General features: G+C 38.2%; 1 protein-coding gene and 1 long non-coding RNA gene across 5 annotated transcripts in view; both read left to right on the top strand.

Moving 5' to 3' along the window:
• Positions 1-3424, top strand: part of POT1 (protection of telomeres 1) — an 83401-nt gene extending 79977 nt beyond the window's left edge. For all 3 annotated transcript variants that reach the window (XM_058724424.1, XM_058724422.1, XM_058724423.1), the window contains exon 20: positions 65-3424. In XM_058724424.1, coding sequence (XP_058580407.1) covers positions 65-177 — 113 coding nt within the window. In that variant the 3' untranslated portion in view covers positions 178-3424. The remainder of the gene's footprint in view (positions 1-64) is intronic.
• A 633-nt stretch (positions 3425-4057) lies between these two features.
• LOC131509045 (uncharacterized) lies at positions 4058-21232 on the top strand. Of its 2 annotated transcripts, XR_009260276.1 has the most exons (4): positions 4058-4463; positions 7728-7949; positions 16055-16196; positions 19874-21232. It is a non-coding gene; the product is annotated as an uncharacterized LOC131509045 (long non-coding RNA). The 2 variants fall into 2 exon arrangements; XR_009260275.1 differs by having other exon boundaries at positions 4058-7949.
• The last annotated feature ends 480 nt before the right edge of the window (positions 21233-21712 follow it).

The raw sequence follows: 21712 nt of genomic DNA on the forward strand, positions 1-21712 counted from the left end.
GCTACCTATTTTAGAGATATTTGTTTAGTTTTAATGCATAAATAACATTTTTTCTCATCTGTAGATGCATACCCATGGTTGGAGTGCCTCATCAAGTCGTATAATGTCACAAGCGGAACAGAGCAGCAGATTTGCTATCAGATTTTTGACACCACAGTTGCGGAAGATCTAATCTAATATTGTCATTTAGCTTAGCACATGTAAAATACTATAATTTTAGAAAACATCATTTTCTGTGAGATTATTATAAAGATTTAGCTGTATAGTTTATTTTCTACTTTAACCACAATTTAAAATTCTTTTGGCAAATAGACATTGTGTTATCAAATGCCTACTTGTGGGTAAGTTAAAAATGGTCCCGTTGCTCAAAATTTCCAGTATGATGGCTGCTAGGGATATAAAGGAAGAAGTGGAAGAAATAAGGACTGTGTTTTCATTTACCCCTTGCAGCCCTTTCAGAGAAGCTGTTTTGTTATCCTGCTCTAAGTTTGTTTTTTCCATATGTCAGCCACTGATTTCTCTGCCAGCCATCATCCTAGGCCTTCCTTCCTTCCTGCCCTGATTTTTGTATCAGCAGTGTTAATGATTTTAGCACAGGTATGGGGTTAGAAAATGTCCTTGCATTAAATTACTCAGCTTTTACTGAGTGCGAGGGGTGTAGCAGCTGAGTCGTTTTGTTTTGTTTTGTACAAAGGGATCTGCTTAAACAAGCACTCTTGTTGAGAAGTGCTCTTCTGAGTGAGCTACAGCATACTTAAAGGAATGATTTACTTTAAGTGTACGTGGCAGAATTGCTTTCTTTCGGTACTATTGACCAATTTAGGATAAATCCATTTCTTAAGACCTGAATTATGTTCTTTTGATTGCTCGTTTCTCTACATGAAGTTATTGCATTCCACCTCGATCTAATAAAGCAGTCAGATTTATAATGTTAGTGACTTATATTACCATTTTTTAATAGTCTTATGTAATGTGTACTTATATTTCAGGTTGAACACAAAATGAGATATTAACTCAGTATCATAGTCCACTTTTTACCTGACAGTGTTTGTGAAGTTCAAAATCATGAATATTCAGTTTTATACAAATACTTCCATGTATTTGTATGTATGTATAGATTTATGTATATTATTTGGTAAAGACTAAGACATACAGATCTGCCTAGTTCAGTATCAGTGAAGAATAAATTAACGCACATATTTCAGCTGTTTTCTTTGTTTGCCCTGTGTTGAGTTGAGACATGACTGGAGGCAAAGAAAGCAGGAATGTCACTATAATAGATATTTAGGACCGTCTATACACTAGGTACTGTACAAAGCATTCAACATATATTTGAGTTTCATAAAAACCCATTTGCCTAATAAAACTGATTTCCTGATAAAACTTGATTGAGAAGCTGACTTCACTAAGTTCACACAATATGCTAGTCAGTACTCTCATTCAGGTAATCTGTGTTCAGAGGCTGTTCTGCTAACCACTCTAGGATTCTGGGGCAAAAGCTAGCATGGGTTTTCTACAACTGCGTCCTCTCTTAAATATTTGAAATGACGTTGGAAGCAGATTATGAGAGGAGTCAGTGTTACATTTTCTTACCCTATCAAAAAGCTTTTAACATTTTATTGGCAAAAAGGGTCAAATACCTGATTTCCTGTGTTTATAATAACTCTAAATTATTTTTTTAATGTTTATTTATTATGAGAGAGAGAGAGCGAGCAAGCAGGGGAGGGGCAGAGAGAGAGGGAGTCAGAGAATCCCAAACAGGCTCCACGCTGACAGTGCCTCATGCCCAGCCCAAAGCCCAACGTGGAGCTTGAACTTACAGGCTGTGAGGTCATGACCTGAGCTGAAATCAAGAGTTGGATGCTTAATCGACTGAGCCACCCAAGTGCCCCAATAACTCCCAAGTTCTAGTTCCTGAGTAAATTAGCCCATCCCCCAACCTAACGACCCATCTCCCATCACTGAATTACCAGCTTTTTGGAGATGGTGAAAGAAGCTGATGCTGCTTTTTGGGGGGATATAATCACTTGGTTCAAAACATCTTCAGGGAAATGTTTTAAGAACCGTATAGATGAGTAGATTTCAGTACCAATGGTATACTGAGGATACAAAGGTGAGAGAGCCAGTTTCTCTACAGGAAATGCCCAGAAGAGGAGAGGTCAGAAGGTAGGGCAGGTCACAGTGCTCGCTCCAAGTTATCAAAGTCAGATGCCTCATATGAGTCTTTACAGTGATAGGTCACTTCTCTCTTTTCTGTTTTTAAATAGCCCCCCACGTTGTCATCATTTGTTTTCTTTTTTAACTTTTTAGCTTTGAACAAACAAGAAGAGTTCTGTCAACACCTAGTGTTTGTCCAGCTGTGATGCATGCGCCATACCTGAATCAGGAATCCAGAATGCTAGGAGGATTCTATTTCTGGAGCAACAAGTAGACAGTAGTTCATTGTGCCCTGATTTGAGCCATGTCCTCTTTATTGTCCATGTGAATCCTGGTACCTTTCCGGTCAGACTCAGAATTACATAAATTTAAGAAAATGGTTTGTGTACAGCCTCTTTGCTCAATTTCCAGTCCCTGCAGCATCCATTAGATACTACCAGACTGTCTCTTATAGCCCCTGCACTGTTTCGTGGGAGGAAGAGAAGGCGTAGCCTAGACAGTCTGAGGCAGTTGATTATACAGTAATGAGAGGTGTACTGCTCACACGCTCTTTCCTCTGTCCCTACCCTCCATTTTACTGCTTTCTTTGGGGGAACTCTACAGGCCGAGATGCAATGCATCATTCCCCCTCTTTTTTTTTTTTTTTTTTTTGAAACCCCTGGTCATGTTGCACTTCGGGAGTTGTTTCTGAATGAATATAGAAAGACTAGTGTTGAAATAGGAGCTGAAGACCCCTCTGTCTCCCTGAGAAAGCCGTCTCCACGCACTAGGGCACCGGCTGCCCAGGTTTTGAGTCCATCTATGTCCCGTGCTGCCACTTTTGCAGGTCACAGGGATGGACCAGAATCCTTCACCGGCTGTGCTGTTTGGTTTCCAAAGTTAAAGCATGAGTTTGTCACGACTTGTGACTCTCATTCCAGCCAATTCTCTTCTACACTTTCTGGAAGCTTTCCTTGGGATCTGGTGAAATAGCTAGATTCTTATTGTTTTCACTGTTTTAAATTTTGACCATGTGTTTCATCAAGTTTTGTTTTTATCCAGAATTTTGTAAAATGAAACCAGTATGCATTTGTAAATATTGAAGCAACAAAGTATATGAAGTTGGACTAATTCTGACTCTTAACTAGTACCCCAAAGCAAACTACTTTTAACTATGTGGTGTATGCTTTTCCAGACTGTTTTCCCTAAGAATGTGTAAATATGTGTATACATACGTTTTAAAAATAACATCATGTTATAAATATATTTCTGCAACTTGCTTTTGTCACTTTTATAGAGTTTGTTTTTTTATGTCAATACACATAGGAGAAACTTGTTTTTAATTACTCAGCATAAGTAACTTTTTAGTGGGAATTCTCTGATTATTTGACCTATTTTTGTCGTGGTTTTGGGTCTGTTTATGTGTTTCTATTATTGTGACAGTTTTGGAATTTTATATTTTTATTGTTACCTATTTTGTTGACTTTGTTGCCTTATACTTATTAATAATAATATTTTGTTATTTTAGTCTGTATTTTTGTTTTTTGGGGTTTTTTGGTGTTATTTTCCTTTTAAATAAATCTGAAGCCCCTGGGACCTGGTTTCACTGTATCCACTGGCGGTTGGTTCTTAGGTGATCAGAATTTTGAAGTCCTGCCCAACTTCTAGTACAGATTAGGACTCTGCCATGACAGAATTGTCTTGAAATATGCTTTAAAAGACTCATTGTAATATATATATATATATATATATATATATATATATGTGTGTGTATATATATATGTGTGTGTATATATATACATATATATACACATATATATACATATGTATATATGTGTGTGTATATGTACATATATGTGTATATATGTATGTGTGTATATGTATATATGTGTATATATACACATATATGTATATATGTATATATACATGTATATATATGTATATATACACACACACATATATATACATGTATATATGTTTACGTATACATAATATATATGTTTGTTTATGTATGTGTATATATACACATGTATGTTAATGTAAGAAAGGAGAATGCCTCCTGTAATGCTTTTCATTATGAGAAAGGTGCTATGATGGCTATGATGAGTCACCCTAAAGTTGTAAAGCATCATTTTAGAGGAAATAAAGATCTCTCTTCCTGTGCTTGCCCTTCAGGATCTCTGGATGGTGTCAAAGCCTTCTACCCACTTCCGGAAAAAGAACTAGTCAGCTAGTAAAATCTGGGCCTAGTGATATTCCTTCTCTTCCCTCTGATACTTGGAAATAGTATCAGAACTCACTAAATAGGAAGTCACCAGTGTGTTCAGGTATGTGAGATCGTATCTTGCCTTGGCAGCCAGGAAGTGAATTAGTAGCACCATGTATTATTTTTCTCTGCAGAAAGTGATTTAAGCTGTTACGAAATTTGAGATCATGTAAGGTTTCGAAGTGATGGTCATCTTACATGGAGATAAATGTCCTTCCATTTAGGACTGCTTTTGATGGGTTGAGAAGTGTTAGGTATCAATTACAGTGATAAGGATAATGCATTAATGTATATGGGAGCTCTCCCTCAGATGCTCCAACCGATGAAACGTGGATAGTTCAGAGACTCCTCTGCTATTTTTGGACTGTAGCAACATCTTAATGTCTATTTTTTCCCCTTGAAATCTAGGCCATAAAGGCACATTGGTACAGTGTGTGCATATGTGTGTGTGAGCACACGTGCTGCTTTTATTCTCTACTTTGAATTCACTTTGCAGGGTACTAGGTTAGAATTTTCCTAACAACCTAGTCCACAACTACCAAAGAAAGACATTTTCAGCTTGAGTGAAAAGTTTCTTTTATTTCATCTGTTCACAACATTCTGAAGATTTGGAGCGTGTATTTGTTAAATACCTTATTATCTGTTAATATATTCCATCAAATATTGTTAACAGTTTCTAAACAAGTACCCTTTTATATACAACCTTAAATCTATGGTATATCCTTTTTTTTTTTTTTTTTTCTTTTCTATACCTTCAGAATGATTGTTCCCTTCTTTGAAATATGAACTCCCAGGGGCGCCTGGGGGTGCTCACTCAGTTAGGCTTCCAACTCTTGATCTCAGCTCAGGTCTTGATTTCAGGGTCATGGGTTCGGGTCCCACATTGGGCTCTGGGCTGGGAAGGAGGCCTACTTAAAAAAAAAAAAAAAAAAGACATAGGAACTCCCAGATAAAAGCCAATTTGTTTTTACATATGACTCTCTTCCTCAGCAGATTTTTTGTCCTCTATTAGAGGGCAAAGTCCTTTTAGAATGTAAAACTTGTATCAAGTTTAGCTACCTCTTAAATGACTTTCTGTCGCAGACTTCCGTAACAGTAATTAGAAAAGACAACACATTTGAAAATCAAAAGTATTCATTTGTGAGTCACATGAAAACATAGCTTGCAGTGGATAGGCATGGTGGTGGCTTTTATTTGGTTGGTTAAGAATCCTATGTGTTCATTCCCATTAGATGAGGTTCAGGAGCAATAAACTTAATACTTAAATTTTGGAATCATTGGCAAGTATTTCTGCACAATGATCAAAGCTTGAATGGAGGTTAAGCAAAAGAATACCGAGTACAAAATAGGTATGTATTTAAAAGTCAGCTGATACATTTATATTCATTTATTATTCATATGGTGTCTGTCTCCATAAAGGATTTCACGTGGTTTACAATAAAAGACAGACATGAGACACAATCTTTAGAAATAGGGCAAGAGGACAAGAGCTAAATAGAGGAGTAGCTATTAACTCATTACCTCTAACATATGGAATAGTTATAAAACCTAAGCTATGGGTTTTGAACAAAACTCATACATGAAAATGCAACAGATTTCATGGCTCTTATTCACAAAGTTATTATCTTATTAGGAGATACAAGCCTTTTATTTATCTCAATATTAAGAGTAACAAGGTGGATTTTTATACTAGGCACACTAAACAACGTCTTTTTGTAGTGACGGTTATTTTAAAATGCAGAAATTTGTTCCCAAATGGTAGGATGTAAACTCTGCAGGTGGAAGAAATAGAGCAAGGGAATTTTCCACTGGCTGTCCACTTTTTGGCTCTTCCTTGAGGCACTTTCTTGTTTTGTTTTTGTTACTAATGATGAATGTGAAATGTTTGCAGTATCTCCACATGCTCAAGAATTATTAGAAGCATTAATTACTACAGGACAGACTTGTATTTTTCTGGTATTAAATCAGTTCTCTTCTGATATAAATATCATTGAGAACATTAGCTTTTCTTACCTTTTCCTATTGTTGTTACAGGTAATGAAAGAATTGTCTTGTTTTTAGTGTTTCATGTCCGGAAGAATACGGGTTTTAATGAATCACAGGCGTTTGGAAGATGTGTACTCCCATATTTCACCCTCAGTGCTTCATGGGAAGTGTTGCTTAAGTCCTAAGTAAAACAAGCTTTACACCGGTGTCCCACTAACTGGGAATTTGCTAGGAGGGTATTTTACCTATACCAAATTTCCTAAGCTCTAAATTCCCAAACGTTAGATCTAGTCATCCTTGATCCCTCTCTTTCCTTCATGGCCCACATCCAGTCCATTTGAAAAATCATCAGGATGCACTCTTTAAAGTATCTCCAGATTTTGCCTACTCACCACTTCCTCTACTACCATGCTGGCCATGCTACCATCTTCCCTTGCCTGGACTACAGCCTTACTTTCCCAATTGGTCTTCCTGCTCCTACAGCTTCCCCACAAACTATATCTATCCTCTCTACATAGCTAGGCTGACCCGTTAAAATGTAAGGCAGATAATGTCATTTTCCAGTGTTTTCTAATGTCACGCAGAGTTGAGATTACCGTGGCCTTCACCATGTGATCCATTTCCTTTCTACCTCCCTGACATGACCTTTCTCCTCTCCTGTCCAAACACTGGTCTCCTTGTTTTTTCAACATACCAGTAAACTTCCCCTTCACAGGGGAAGTTTGTACTTTCTGTTGTCACTTGAGTCTGGACATTATTGAGCTATTCCAGGTTCCGTGATTCACTCTCTCACATCCTTTGTACCAATGTGACCTAATTCAGAAAGTCTACCCCTGACCATGTAAAAGACCATTCGATTCCATCATGCCCCCCTCCAACTGACTTTTCTCCATTGTACTTACATAACATACATTTATTCACTTGTACTCTGTTTCCCTTCCCTAGCAGCATATGAGCTCCTTGGGGAAGGTGTTAGATTTGTTCCCTGATGTTTGCCCAGTGCCTAGAAGTTCCTTTTTTATAAACAGATGCTCAAGAAATATTTCTAGAATGAATAAAGTGATCATCTCATATTTGAGAGCCCAACTTAAAATCTGAGACTACTAGAATGTATTAGCACGTAAGGTGATTTTAGAGCAGTGGTTACCAGGGACTCAGAAATTTGTGCTTAAAAATAAAACCAAGATAATTTTGATATAGATCGAACGAAGATTTTATGAGGCTGAGGCTTAATAATTTGCATTTTTAACAGTCTCCACAGGTGATTCCTTTGCAGGTATAAGATTTAGTACCATTATTATAGAAATTAGAGTATGGGATCTATATCTGCTTGCTTCAGACATTGTATTACCTGCCTGATCCTGAAAGCATTTGAGCTGAAGTACCTTGATATGGAATCTGTACCAGTCAGTGCTTCTTAACCTTGGCTTCATATCGTAATCATCTGGGGAAAGAGCTCTCAAGGCATCAGATCCTTGGATGTCCCCCCTCAGCTGTTGTTTAAGACTGCATGGATTCAATCTCCGGCTGCACTTCTCACTGGCTTTTTGACCTTAGGCAGGTTGGTTATCTTCTCTTGGAAACTGTGAGTGGTAATAGTGCTCCCTTCAGAAGATCATGGAGGGGCCCCCCGTAAATGAATTCAAATTATATATGTAAAACACTTAGAATCTGGCACTTAGGAAACCCTCATAAAGGATTAGATAGTATTACTAAGTTTTGGTGGCAAAAACCGATCATCTTTATTGCTCTTCTCTTACAAAGAAGACTTGAGATTTATTCTATTCTACTTTGCTGATTCCTTAACTTCCAAGCAAACCCAGCTGCAGTGGTGACAAAGGGAAACAGCTACATCCTCGGGTCATTTCAGGCCCAACCTAGTGAAGCTGCTACCTATACGGGAACGGAATGGAGTGAATGGCAGTGGACCAACTGACCAAAGAATCCTCTCCTGAGATGGTCATTTTGGATAGTTTTATTTTTTCAAATCCCATTTTCTCAAATATCTCATTCTTACTGGGAGAAATAAGAGAAATAAAATAAATTCAAGAGAAATATCCATCATTATGTACCAGTAGGGCTGATACTTATTTTAAAATAGGGGCTAGCTTGACTGAGTAACAGGGGAGGAATCTGAAAATAACACAGTGTGCAAGCGCTAGAAAAGAATGAAAATATTCTTGTTCCGTTGAAAAAACACAGCTCTGAAACAATGGTAGAGATGGAAGAAAATGTCATGGGGAAATTTCACGGGGAGATTATTGGGCAGTATAGTCTGTTTATAAAAGTCTCTTCGGTTTCTTTGAGTCAGTTAAAACTAAAATACAAGTAAAGCTATGGATTTCCCAGTGTTTTTGTCACTCAGAAGTGGTTATATTTAGTGCCATTGGCTAGCTATTCGTTGTCTTTCGGAAAGTCATCAGGAAAGTTTTTAGTTAATATTTGGTAAGATCTAATTTTGGAATGGGCTTCTATGACTCTATGTACCTGTCTCTTCTTGTAACAGAAAGTTAAACAAAGAATAATGATGCAATACACTACAAATGTTGAGTCCCTATGGTTTTAGTTAAATCTAAATGCAAATCAAAATGCATTTTTTATGCCAGGATATTTGGTGAGCTACTTTAATGCTTATTTTATGGTTCCACAGACCATAACTGACACCTATTTGAAAGCACTCGATTTCCAGTATTGAATGTGCAAAATTGCTTTCTACCCTAAGATCACAAAAAGGGCATGTGACGCATACCATAATTTATCTGCCTCAGAAAATAAGATTTGGTTCTTATAAAGAGGACACATGTTAGGTACTTAAAATTTACTGAAACCTGGCTTGCCTGTATTCCTTAGGCTTGATGATACAACATTTGGTTATCCTAAGGTAGTAAGACAAATCTTTCAGATAAGACTACACCCGCAGGATCACGGCAGAGGAGGTCAAACCACATGGCATTATCCAGTTTCTTCCCTTTAATTATAAAGGAAGCCAACTCTGCAAACATTCAGGACCTGATATGTACCTCTGGGTCTGATTTAATACAACTAGTGCTAATCACTGAATTCATCTAATCCTAAGCAAAAGTAAGGAATCAGCCCAGATTTCTCATGGGTGATTGTACAATTTTTAAAGCTTTTTGTAATGTTGAAAATAGTTTAAGAACCTTACGTTCTACCTATTACTTTTCTAATGCCCTCCAATAGTTCACATATTCAGACTGTAAACCAGTCAACCAGATGATGCTTAAAATCATTTCTTTCCTCTTCCAAAGTGAGAATTTCTCTTTGGCATCTGAAAGATCTTTCTTGGAAAACTTTAAGTCATCCACAGTCATTTCAGTATTTTAAGGAAGAGGCAAATCAATTACTTAGCTCCTCCTTCATCTGAATGGAGTTGTTTCTATTGTTTTTGTTTTGTTTTTACTCTTGATTTTAATCTGTAGTGGGTGGGTCAAACACTAGTGTTCTGGCAAACCAAAATGTAATCATTAATATTGTTTAGGTTCCCTGGCAGTTCATTTAGGAAGTAGGTGATATTTTAAATGGAAAATTACAGACTTAAAGAAATAATAGTGTACATTCGAATGACCCTTTACAATTTACAGTGCACTTACACAGAGGCCAGATTGGTGGTATTGATCTGCTCCAGATTCTCCTGTGTACCTCCTCCAACCTTGGAGCAATGATTAATTTGATTTTCTCCGTTTGTAGAAAGAATTTGCAAATACAATTCTAGGTGTGTGGAATGTGGTTTGAGTTAAGTGGATAAAGCGATGAATATGATATTACAATGTTTATTTAGAGTCTACCTCTTCTAGTTTAGAGGATTATGAGGAAACCTTCAAACGGTCCTTCCTCCAATGAAAATAATAAAAACTATTGTGCTCATGTGTTCCCATCTTTGTATTAGAAATTTTTTCTGAAGATATATTAAAAAAGAAAAAAATAGCCTCTTATAGTGTTAGGAGTTGAACTTTTTCTGTAAGGTTATTTAGTGGCACAAAGTTAAAACTTTAAAAAAATTGTCCTCTATATGCCAGTTTTTCCTCTTTTATGATCTGCAAAAAATTGAGAATGACTGTAATGCCCAAAAAAAGATGTTTAAAAAAAAAATGGAAACAACTGTAATGTCCCCAGAATGCTGATTAGATAAATTACCTATCACCTTAAAAAAAAAAAAAAAAAAAAAAAGAGTATAATGCAAACTTCAAAGATCATGTTTTGGAATACTTAGAAAATTCTTCTATTTATTGTTGCATGAAAAAAGTATATCAACAGTTTGACCCCAGTTCAGTCTGTGTGTCTATGTATTTATTCAATGATCAAATTTCACTGAGCATTTACCTTGTTCAGAGCTCTGTGATGAGAACTGGGATACCAGCAGTAAATAAGACCGTCCCTTCCCTCAAAATCATACGCATGCCAAATAGTACAGGCAGAACCAGTCAGAGTGCTAACAGTTTGGGATTTTGGTGTCTATTTCCTTTTTTAAACCTAACTTGACTTCTCCGAATCCTAGCAGGATCATGTATCAACTCATATTCAGACTACAGCATAAACATGTTTTTGTAACTTTATTCACTTCATGCATATTCAAGGAAGACCCTAGCAGAATAAAAGTTATTTTCTTAAGCAGTTGAAGAAAAGCAATCTCAGTGTAGCATAGCATTTATGATAGTCTCCACCACAATGTTGCTACTCTCTAAGATAAAGAGCGAAACTAATGCAAAGAGCACTCTGGTGTCTGGTATTTGCATTTTTCGACTAAGAGAGGCATTATTTTAAAACCTAGTCAAATGTTTCTAGGGAGAATTGATAGAAAAATAGAAGAACTCTAGAATATTACTAATGCTTTGGCTATCCAGAATTTGTGTAAAATCGCTAATTTAGTATCTATTCAATAAGTCAAATACTGTGCATGGTCTGTCACTTTTAATTATGCTAAAAATCCCAAATAGTTTAATTATCAATTCATAATTTTCCTTAGAAAAACTCTTGATTCCACTGGGCTTCTCAATGTATTGCATAATTCAAGGAAACAATTGACGGTTTTAAGTTAACATTATGTAAAATAAGTCACATATTTTTCATAAGCTTAACATTAAGCAGAATTTATTATTTCTTATGTCCTTAGTGATGAGAAGGTTAATTTTGTTAGGACTTTATGGATGAATAGAAGTTCAAGTTAATATTAAAAGATTTGACAGGAACTTTTGCTGCCTTTTTAGTTGTGAACTCGATTAAATTTTGCTCCCACCTTAAAAAAATCATCAAAATCACGCTACAGAGATAATCAAAATCAACACTTACATTTGTGACTTTAGATCTTAGAAGTCTTCACTTACTGCTTAAATGGCAGTAGGCCATTTAAGCCTTCCTCACAAAATTATGATAATTGATATATGTCATTGCCTTCACGTTAGCAGTTTTGGATTTGATAGGCAGAAAACAATCCATTTGATAGACCTTTTCTGCAATACTCAAATTTTTGTTTCACTGATTCTGATCAGATGTATGTGGTTTGTATACTTTGGATTTGTTTATTCCTCCATATGAAATCTATTTGAAATTGCTTTCCAAAAGGAAAAGAGGATGGATTTGGGGCTTATGAATGCTAAACAGAAACTTATTACACATGTAACAGAGATGTGCTTTCGACTTCAAGCTTTAAAATACTGACTTTGTATCAGTATACATATCAGTATACATCAGATGCATAACATTTGAGTCGTGAGTATGATGGAGAATGTCAGAATACTAATCAGTTTTGCTGTATAGCCACTATCCATATATCTCTTTAGAGAGCAACTCCTTTTGATCCCAAATAAATCTGAGTAAAGGTATCCTAAGTTCAATGAGATTAGTCTGGCATTAAACCCAAACCAAATTGTCCATGCTCTTGCCCTGCCTTACCCTGATAAAGCAAATAGTCTAAAACAAGAGCAACAAAAAGAAAGAAAATTATCAATTGGAAAGTCATTATTCATCTAAAATTTGAAAACCAGACATGAATTCAGATAAGTTTAGGAACGTTTGATTCCATAGTTTTAGTCTCAAAAGTGAATTTTACTGAGTAGTTTATGTGGTCTCTTTTGTCCTTTCATTTAACACATATGCATGAATATCTGCTGTGTCAGAATAATAACTCATCATCCACTATGATTATCAAGAACAAATTGAGCAACTCTCTTTGAGATTCCAAAGAAGAATGGAAATCTCTACTAGGCCCAGAATGTTCTTATAACTGAGAAAAGTCAGCTGGACTGAAATGTCTTATTGGTTCTGGCATTAACTTAGTGTGCGATCTACCATAAATGACTCTGCTTCCTTGGGCTGCATTTTTTTTTCCAGGTTCAGAGATTTGTCATCTTTTGAAGCACTATTAACTACCTGTCTTCTGTAGTGAGCTTTTGTAAGAATTAAAGAAGATGCTCCTGTGAAGCTTCTCAGGGTATTTATTTGTCGTAAAATCAGTGCAAACCACTTTCGTTAAGGTCAGCAGAAAACTCTTCTCAAGGTTTTAGAAACCTTCCCTTTCAGATCTCACATGCAAATATATTTTGGCCTTTAAATTTCCTCCACAAATTAAAATAACAAAGGTTATTTGCAACTTTGTCCTAAATGCCAGATTTTGGGCTTCTGTAGTAGTAGGACAAAATAGCAAAATAAATACTTTATGGATGTGTACCTTCATGTAAGAAAAAATGTGTTGTGGTTGATTTTATTTCAAATAGGCAGAGACAGAGATAGTCTAATTTAGATTGATGGTTGTCATCCTTTTTTAAAGTCCAGACATAACTTTGTGTAAATGTAAGGTGTACGATGTATGTTGATACACCTACATATTACAAAATAATTACTTCCATAGCATTAGTTAACACCTTCATCACATCAAATAAGTCCTCCTCATATGTTTCTCACCACACATCACAATTGATGAGACCTCTCTCCATGCTCTTAATGTATTTACTTGAAACTCGGGTTCTCTCTAGTATGTCATTCTCTTCTTTCATGACCTTTTCTTAGAAATGAGAGATTATTTGATTGAAATGAATCAGATTAGGATTTCCAGGGAAGATGGTGGAGTAGGAAGATCCCAAGCTCATCCCGTGGATGCAACTAAAAACACCCATATTCGTGTAAATAACTCAGAAGATGACCAGAAGACTGGCAGAACAAACCCTCCACAGCTAAGTGTAGAGAAGAGGCCACGTCAAAGTGGGTGGGAAGGGCAGACATGTGGTCGGGAGCCAAACGGACCTGTCAATGGGAGAGAGGGATGCCGCGTGTGCATACAGCGGGGAGGATAAGATCCTCAAACCAGGCACCACAGGCACAGGGAAGACGAACCTCCATGACATTTGGCTTTGAAAAGCAGAAGGGCCTAACAATCCATGGAGCTTAACATGTGAACTTTAAAAATGAATAGGCTCTTCCCTGGGGGAGCAGTGAGGAAACTGAGTCCCTGCCCATAAAGACAGAGCACAACAGCCCCTCAGAGATACAGCATAGAAGCAGTAGTTTGAAAAACGCCCGGGCTATACTGGAGGGACATTTGTTTCCTAATCTTGGAGCATGTGCTGGAGGAGCAGGGAACTTTGGAAGACTTCAGGAACAAAGAAGTTGGTGGGCGCTATTCCCCTCCCCACCCCCCACCCCCCCCACCCCCCACCCCCCGCCTACTTCCCAGCCTGAACACACAGACGCCTGCAGGAAGCAGCTCAGTGCCACCACACCACCTAGCTTGCTAACAGTGTGCCCGTCCCCATTCTGTGCTGTGGACGTGCTCCCTCCAAACCAGCACCTGGTGGGAGCTCTCCCCTCACACAGCAAACCAGCAAGGACCTTGTGCACCATGAGCCCCACCCCCATGGGCTCCTGGGCACTCACCTCTCCAACCCTGGAGTTTTCTAAAGCGGCTCCAAGTCCCCTCCACAACAGACCCGTGCAGACTTTAACACCGTGTACCCTCATGTTCTCCAGTAGTCCTCCCTCCAATACACCATTGGGTGGAGCCCATCCAAAGTGGTGTCACAAGTCTGGCAGCATGCAAGCAGCCCTGATGGCGGCCAGCACAGCTTCAAAGTGACTCCTGCCCTGTGGAAAGGGGAAGATAACCACACATACCAGTCTGACTGAGGCCTCAGTGGCGGGCTGGAGCCAGACATCTGGTCTGACTGCAGGCCCCTCACACCAAAGAAGATTTCTCAAGGGGACAACACAGGAAAAGTGCCCTGAAGGACCCTGAAGTCCAGTGCAACTGCATCTCTGGCAAATGCCTGGTGTGACTAAACTCAAGCCCAAGGTGGCCCCAGACTGGCCCATTAACACAGGGACAGAAATGCCCCCAACAGGCAAAGCCATCGCAAATGACAGTACCAAAGGCAAATGCGTCTCAGCCACAATAGCAGGGTACACACAACACACGTAGGAGACACCCTTGAAGTGCCAAGTTCTAATTAATAGGAGACATTGCTCTTCAGGACACTACAGGCCTCTTCTTCACAAGGCTGCTAGTTTCAAGACCAGGAAACCTAGCCGACTTTGCTAACAGAAACACAGAGAGTTAGACAAAATGAGACAACGGAATATGTCTCAAATGAAAGAACAGGACAAAATCACAGCAAACATCTAAATGAAACAGATGACCAATATGCCTGATAAAGAATTTAAAGCAATGGTCATGAAGATATGCACTGGGCTCGACAGAAGAGTAGAGGACTTCAGTGAGACCCTCAACAAAACAGGAAACAAAAAAGAACCAGAGATGAAAAAATAAGTGAAATTAAAAATAGACTACATGGAGGAAATAGACTGAAGGAAGCAGAAGAATCAATGAGCGACCTGGAGGACAGAGCAATGGAGAGCAATCCGGCTGAACAGGAGAGAGACAAATAATAGTAATAAACGAAAATAGACTTAGGGAACCCGGTGACATCATCAAGCATAATATTCCCATTATAGGGTTCCCAGAAACAAACTTCATAGATACAAAAAAGAGGTTGGTGTTTGTCAGAGGCTGGGGTGGGGAGGAGGTATGGGGGTGGAGGAGCAGTGAAGGTGAAAGCCACTGCTAAGTGTTTTGGTTTTTTTTCACTGTTGCCTTTATGGGGAGAATTGGTTGATGGACCCAATACCCATCTACTAGCCCCTTCTCTCCACTACATTGGAGCTAGTGATGACCATGTGATACATTTCTGAGTCATAGATATAAGTAAGAGTTTACTATTTTAGGGGTTTGCTTTCCTGATAAGAGAGAAGCTGAGCTGGCACCCCACTCTAATTTTATGCCTTTTGCTCCTTCCTGCTTTTTCCTGTTTTCTAATGGAGAGGTGATACCCAAAGATACAGCATCACTCTAGAATCATGAGGCAATAACTATGAGTACAGAGACCTCCACACTGAAGATTGTCGAGTACAACATCAAAAAAGAGCCTGTGTCCCCGATAGCATCTTTGGGAAGCTGAACTAATATCCCACCTCTGGACTTACTGTTCCGTATGAAAAATGGATTCCCATTTGCTTGAACTTTTATTTTTGTTTTTGTTTTTGCTATTTGCAGCTGCGTTCATTCCTAATCAATTTACAATTTTAAATCATTTATCTGCCATTGAGTACCTGTGTGCCAGGCACTGTGCTAAGTGTTTTATATATATCAATTAATTTCAGCCACATGACAGCCATGAAGAAAGTGACACTTCGCTACAGATAACATGCCGGCATATGGGCGGATGGATCCCTGTGTGACTGGAATGGATTTATCAACTGAAGGAACCAGAGCACCAAAGTGTTAAGCGACTTTGCGTAGCTAGTAAGTGGCAGTACTAGAATTCAAACAATGTCAGTCATATTACCAAATTTCATGACTTTATAATTTCCTTGACTTAAACTCATTTTTGCTTAAATTTGATTTATGGCAATGCTGAGGTTCTTTTCAAATGCATTTGTCTTTATCATGAATGTTGCCCACTTTTCTATCAGGGCATTCCTATTATTAGAAATGGGTCTGAACCTCTTCCATTCTTTCCTATTTGTCATTTGTCATTTTCGGTTTGCTCAGGGGTTTTATTTGTCATGCAAAATAATTTTATTGTGAAGTTACATTCATTAATCTCTTTTATACTTTCTGGTTATTATATGTAGAAATTTCTTAGACCTCTAAGAAAACCATATTTGTAATTTTATTCAAATACTTTTATAGTCTAATTCTTTGATTTTATATCTTTGATCTACCAAGATATTATTTTGGTGTAAGACATGGGGTAAAATTGCAATTTTCCCAGTTTTCTAGAATGCCACATCTATCATGTGTAAAAACTGAACAAAAACAAAGAAAAAATCCTGCATATTTTGTCTATAACTGAAGTTTCTGTTCCTTTCTATCAATCTCTTATGATAAAGGATATCTCCTTCATAACTGGGGTCAACATCATAAATATCATAACTAATAGAGAATTATGTGAAACCTTTTTGTTTTATTTAAAAAAGTACAAGAATGTGAAACAATTCTATACCTTCTTAAGATTCTGGAAGTTATGGCCAATGTATGAAGTTATGAAGCAGACCCAGTAGTATAAACACAGAGAAGGAAAACAAAATATAAATATATGCAAAACATTCTATGATATTAGAAAATCCAAGCATTAACTGGAAATTTATTAGAACAAATCAAAACAACTGAGTAAATTGGCAGAACAAAATTTAATGACCCTCAAATCATAAGTTTTCTTAAATATCGTTGAGGCTAGATAATGTTTCAAGATTATGATTTATGTTTCTTCTTTATCTACCCCCTGACCATCCACAATTTAAGTAAATCTGAGTTCTGCATTTCATTTCCTCAGGGGAGCATTGACTGAACAGGAAGCAAAGACTTTTTTGTCCAAAGACTTTTGCATAATACTTAGGAGAACTTGGAGGGTTTATGGGGAGGGTAAAGGGGATGTAAAGCCAGAGTGCCTTGAGGTGTATGTTATCAAGATACTGGAGGTCTATCCATAGAAAGTTATAATCCATCTCCTTTCTCCTTTTTTATGCATTCTGCATTGCAGGTTAGGATTGTGGTCTTTTTATTATTATTATTTTAGAGAGAGAGCACGGATATGCAAGGGGAGGGAGGGGGCAGTGGGGGAGAGAGAGAGGGAGGGAGGGAGGGAGGGAGGAGAGAGAGAGAGAGAGAGAGAGAGAGAGAGAGAGAGAGAGAGAGAGAGAGAATCTTAAGCAAGCTCTATGTTCAGCATGGAGCCTGACAAGGGTCCCGAAACCACGACTCTGGGATCATGACCTGAGCCAAAATCAAAAGTTGAACTCTTAACCGACTGAGCCATCCGGGCGCCCCCCAGGGCACCTGGGTAGCTCAGTCAGTTGAGCCTCCAACTTTTGATTTTGGCTCAGGTCATGATCTCAGGGTTGTGGGATCCAGCCCTGTGTAAGGCTCTGTGCAGAGTCTGGAGCCTGCATAAGATTCTCTCTCTCTCCCTCTGCTCCTCTCCCCCCGCCCCCCCCCCCACTCTTGCTAAAATTAAAAGCATACATACATACATACATACATACATACATACATACATATGACACCTACTCCTGAGGGTGGAGGGAAGCAGGACTTCATGATGCTGTCTTGAGGCTGATGTGTGCCATGAGGGCCAGGGTGTTCTGAGTTCTTTGCCTCCTTTTAAACTTCTGCCCTTTTCATGCACTGGTTTTAAAGACCTAAGAGAGGCTCTTAAAATAAGGCTGTGTGATTTTTCTATGCAATACATTCTGATCTGTTTCTAAAACAGTTCTTTTTAAAAAATTTTTTTTTAGTGTTTATTTATTTTTGAGAGAGAGACAGAGACAGAGCATGAGCAGGGGAGGGGCAGAGAGAGAGGGAGACACAGAATCCGAAGCAGGCTCCAGGCTCTGAGCTGTCAGCACGGAGCCCGACACGGGTCTTGAACTCACAGACTGTGAGATCATGACCTGAGCCGAAGTCGGAGCTCAACCGACTGAGCCACCCAGGCACCCCTGTTTCTAAAACAGTTCTTAATGTGACTACTTAAACATTTAAGTCTTGTGGGACCACCAAAAAATCCCCAAATAAATGGGAATAGATTTTTTTTAATGTGTTAGACTATCTACAAATTTATTTTTATTATTACAAATTTAAAAATAAAAACTTGTGCTTCCTGTAGTTAAAGTTCAGTTAATGGCACATTTGCTAAAAATATGGATAAGAAAGAATTAGGTCTTCTTGTCTTCATCTCTCATCAGTAAGCCTGAGTGGGTCTATGAGACTATCCATTTTTTCCCTTCCCATTTATAACCTCAAGTTTGGGATTTTGGTTAACTTGAAAGTTATTAAAAGCTCTTACATAGTTTTACTGCAATTCTGGACTGCCTGCAATGTTCCTTGTAGCAATTTTAGGCAAACAATATGTATCTACCAGGCCATGTGAATTCATTTATTGAATCATGTGTAGTAATACATCTTTTAGCATCTACTATGTAGCAGGCATTGTGTGATTGACTTTACAAAGGAAATGTTAAGAATTTACAATCTCATAATCCACTTAGGCAAACAACATAGCTTTTTAGGAAAAGATGGCCATAATAATGGTTCTAGGCTCCTCCAAACTGGGGCTTATGCAGTTGTTTAAGGTGTAGCTATCCTTTCACTGATTCATATGGTTACCCGGGAAGATTCTTTGCATTTAATTATCTGTAAACCAATCTGTAAACCATGTAAACATGTAAGAACTATATTCAAACTTAAGAATCAGACAAACCTCAAGAAACGCGTCCTGTTTATTGCAATTTTAATCTCTTAATGATTAGGATAATTCACTTGACCATGAATCTAAAATGTATGTTTGAGCTCTTTGATTCCATAGATCATCTTCCTGTTTTTGATTTAGATGTATTTCATCTACTACATACAATACTGGTGGTCTTATAGTTTCTTTCTTATATATATCTGGTTAAAGAATTTAGTGTTAGCAGAGCATGATGACTTTAAGCAACATTTTAGTCAGAACGTCTTAAAAATGTTATCACCGCTTTTTAGTGTGTGTGTCTACATGGGTTTTTACTGATCTATTTTAAAAAGAAAAATTTTTAAGAAAAATAAAAAGACAGTGTTATTGTACTCCACTAGCAGAGTGCTATTGTTTAGGGACCAAGTGAGAAAAAGAAACCATTCTCAGTATTTAAAATAAAGAATTTAGTGTAGGAAATGGATGGAATGGGTGATGGAAATTGCTGAGAAGCTATCCAGAGCCAAAGAGGCTATCCAAACATTGGCAAAATCAAAGCTCCCGCCATTTGCAGACTGAGGGACAAAGGAGCAAGAGGTATGATGGTAGCCCGTGGCCATGGGTTACTGTATGAAGCGTGAAGCTAGAGGGCTTCTCTGACAGGAGCTGGAATCTTGAAAGTGAGGGTAGCTACTGCAAAGGCAGAAAAAGCAGTTCCTTGACTTTTCCCTTCCTCCTGCCCTTGAATCTGCAGATGGTCCTGGAGCCTGGGAAAAACAGATCGCAGAGGTCAGCCTCCCTGGATACAAAGCAGAAGGGGGTACAAGAACAGGCATGACCGGAGCAGGCACAGAGGGCATGCAATTCAAGTGGTTTCCAAAAGTGGGGGTGGATTCGCACTGGGCAGCGCACGCTGTTTCTCCTGTGAGTCCCTTACCCTCACTGTTCTCATCCTGTGGGACAGCAAAAGGGAGGCGTGCAGCAATGATGTCAGAGCCCCTTGGAGCTTAAATCAATGACACTTATCTCACTGATAATACTGCGTCCTGTCAAACAAACCAAGCCACATAGAAAGTGACTTATTTTCCATAGCTTCTTTTTGGAAAAAAACGTACATTGCCTCTTCACCATGTACCTTAGCAACAGCCACAGAGAATACTTTCGGACTATGGTAGTACAAAAGAATTCCCTAATTAAGAAATGTATTTATTCAAAAAAAAGTGTTTATTTATTCTCTTAGTTTTTTAATTTATAGTTTTATTTATGTGTGGCACATGGAACAATTGAACTAAAATGAAAATACAGAAAACAGTTAAATGATGCTGAGTTTGGAACTTGAAAGTTGGATATCAATCAAAGGGAAAAAAAGCCAGTAAACTACATTAGTTGCACTGCTATGCAAAAATAATTAAATCAACCTCAAGGAAACCATGCTATGACATGTACAAAAACTACATTAATAGCAATGGCATAGGACAGTCTGCTGTTCAGGAAAAGATTCAGTATAGACATCAATTACATGCAAGATGCTTCATGACTTGACAGCAAATATTTTCTGCCTGTTTTCCTGCTACTTTCTCATATATATCCCCTACATCATTTTGCAGTACCTTAGGTTTTGAATCAAGCAGCATTCTTTAATATAGAGGTAATGCCTTTAAGTTTCTAAAGAATGTTCAAGTATTTTAGAAGGGAAAAGGAACATTTTTCAATACAAGATGACATGGTGTATAAGTGTGTATTAGAATATGTTAACCAACTGATCAAGAAATATTTATAGGGAGCCAACATATCCAAAGCCTTTGTGAAAGGCACTGGACAATATAAATAGGTGTAAGACTATAGATGTTTATTGGGGAAGCTTACAGCCTATTTGTGGAGCAAGGTATGGGACTGACAAGTAGTGCAAAGAAAGTACTGTAGAAATTCCTGTGTCAGATAAAACCAGATCTGATCACACTTCTTAGGCTTAGAAACTGTTAGTCAATAGGATTTGAGTTCAGCCTCCTTAAAAAGACATACAAGGGACTTCATCAGTGGTTACAAATATTTTCTCCATCTTTGCCAGTTACCTTTACCACCTCACATTTACCCTTCTCTGCACTAGGTTTCTCTGTATCTATTGTATCTAAATGCAATCTAAATGCAGCAAGCGGAGCACACTTTCAGTGGGCGTTAGCATGATGTGCCTGCCCTCTGCAGGTCGTGTCCACTCCTGTCATCTTTTTTTTTTTTTAAACCAAAAAAATTTTTTTAATGTTTATTTATTTTTGAGAGAGAGAGAGAGAGAGACAAAGCATGAGCAGGGATGGGGTGGGGGGCGGGAACAGAGAGAGGGAGACAGAATCTGGAGCAGGCTCCAGGCTCTCAGCCCTAAGCTGGTCTCAGACCCGTGAACCACATGATCACATCCTGAGCCAAAGTCGGATGCTTAACCGACTGAGCCACCCAGGCACCCCTTCTCCTGTTGTCTTTTGGCGTATGATCACTCATCTTTCAAAGGTTATTTCAAATGTCATCTCCTTTCTGTCATTTCCCATGACCAAATCTCCATGAAGGAGATAGCTTTAATAGGCCTGTCTCCTGTAATACT

The sequence above is a fragment of the Neofelis nebulosa genome, chromosome 4, assembly GCF_028018385.1.
Source record: "Neofelis nebulosa isolate mNeoNeb1 chromosome 4, mNeoNeb1.pri, whole genome shotgun sequence".
In the NCBI taxonomy this organism is placed as follows: Eukaryota; Metazoa; Chordata; class Mammalia; order Carnivora; family Felidae; genus Neofelis; species Neofelis nebulosa.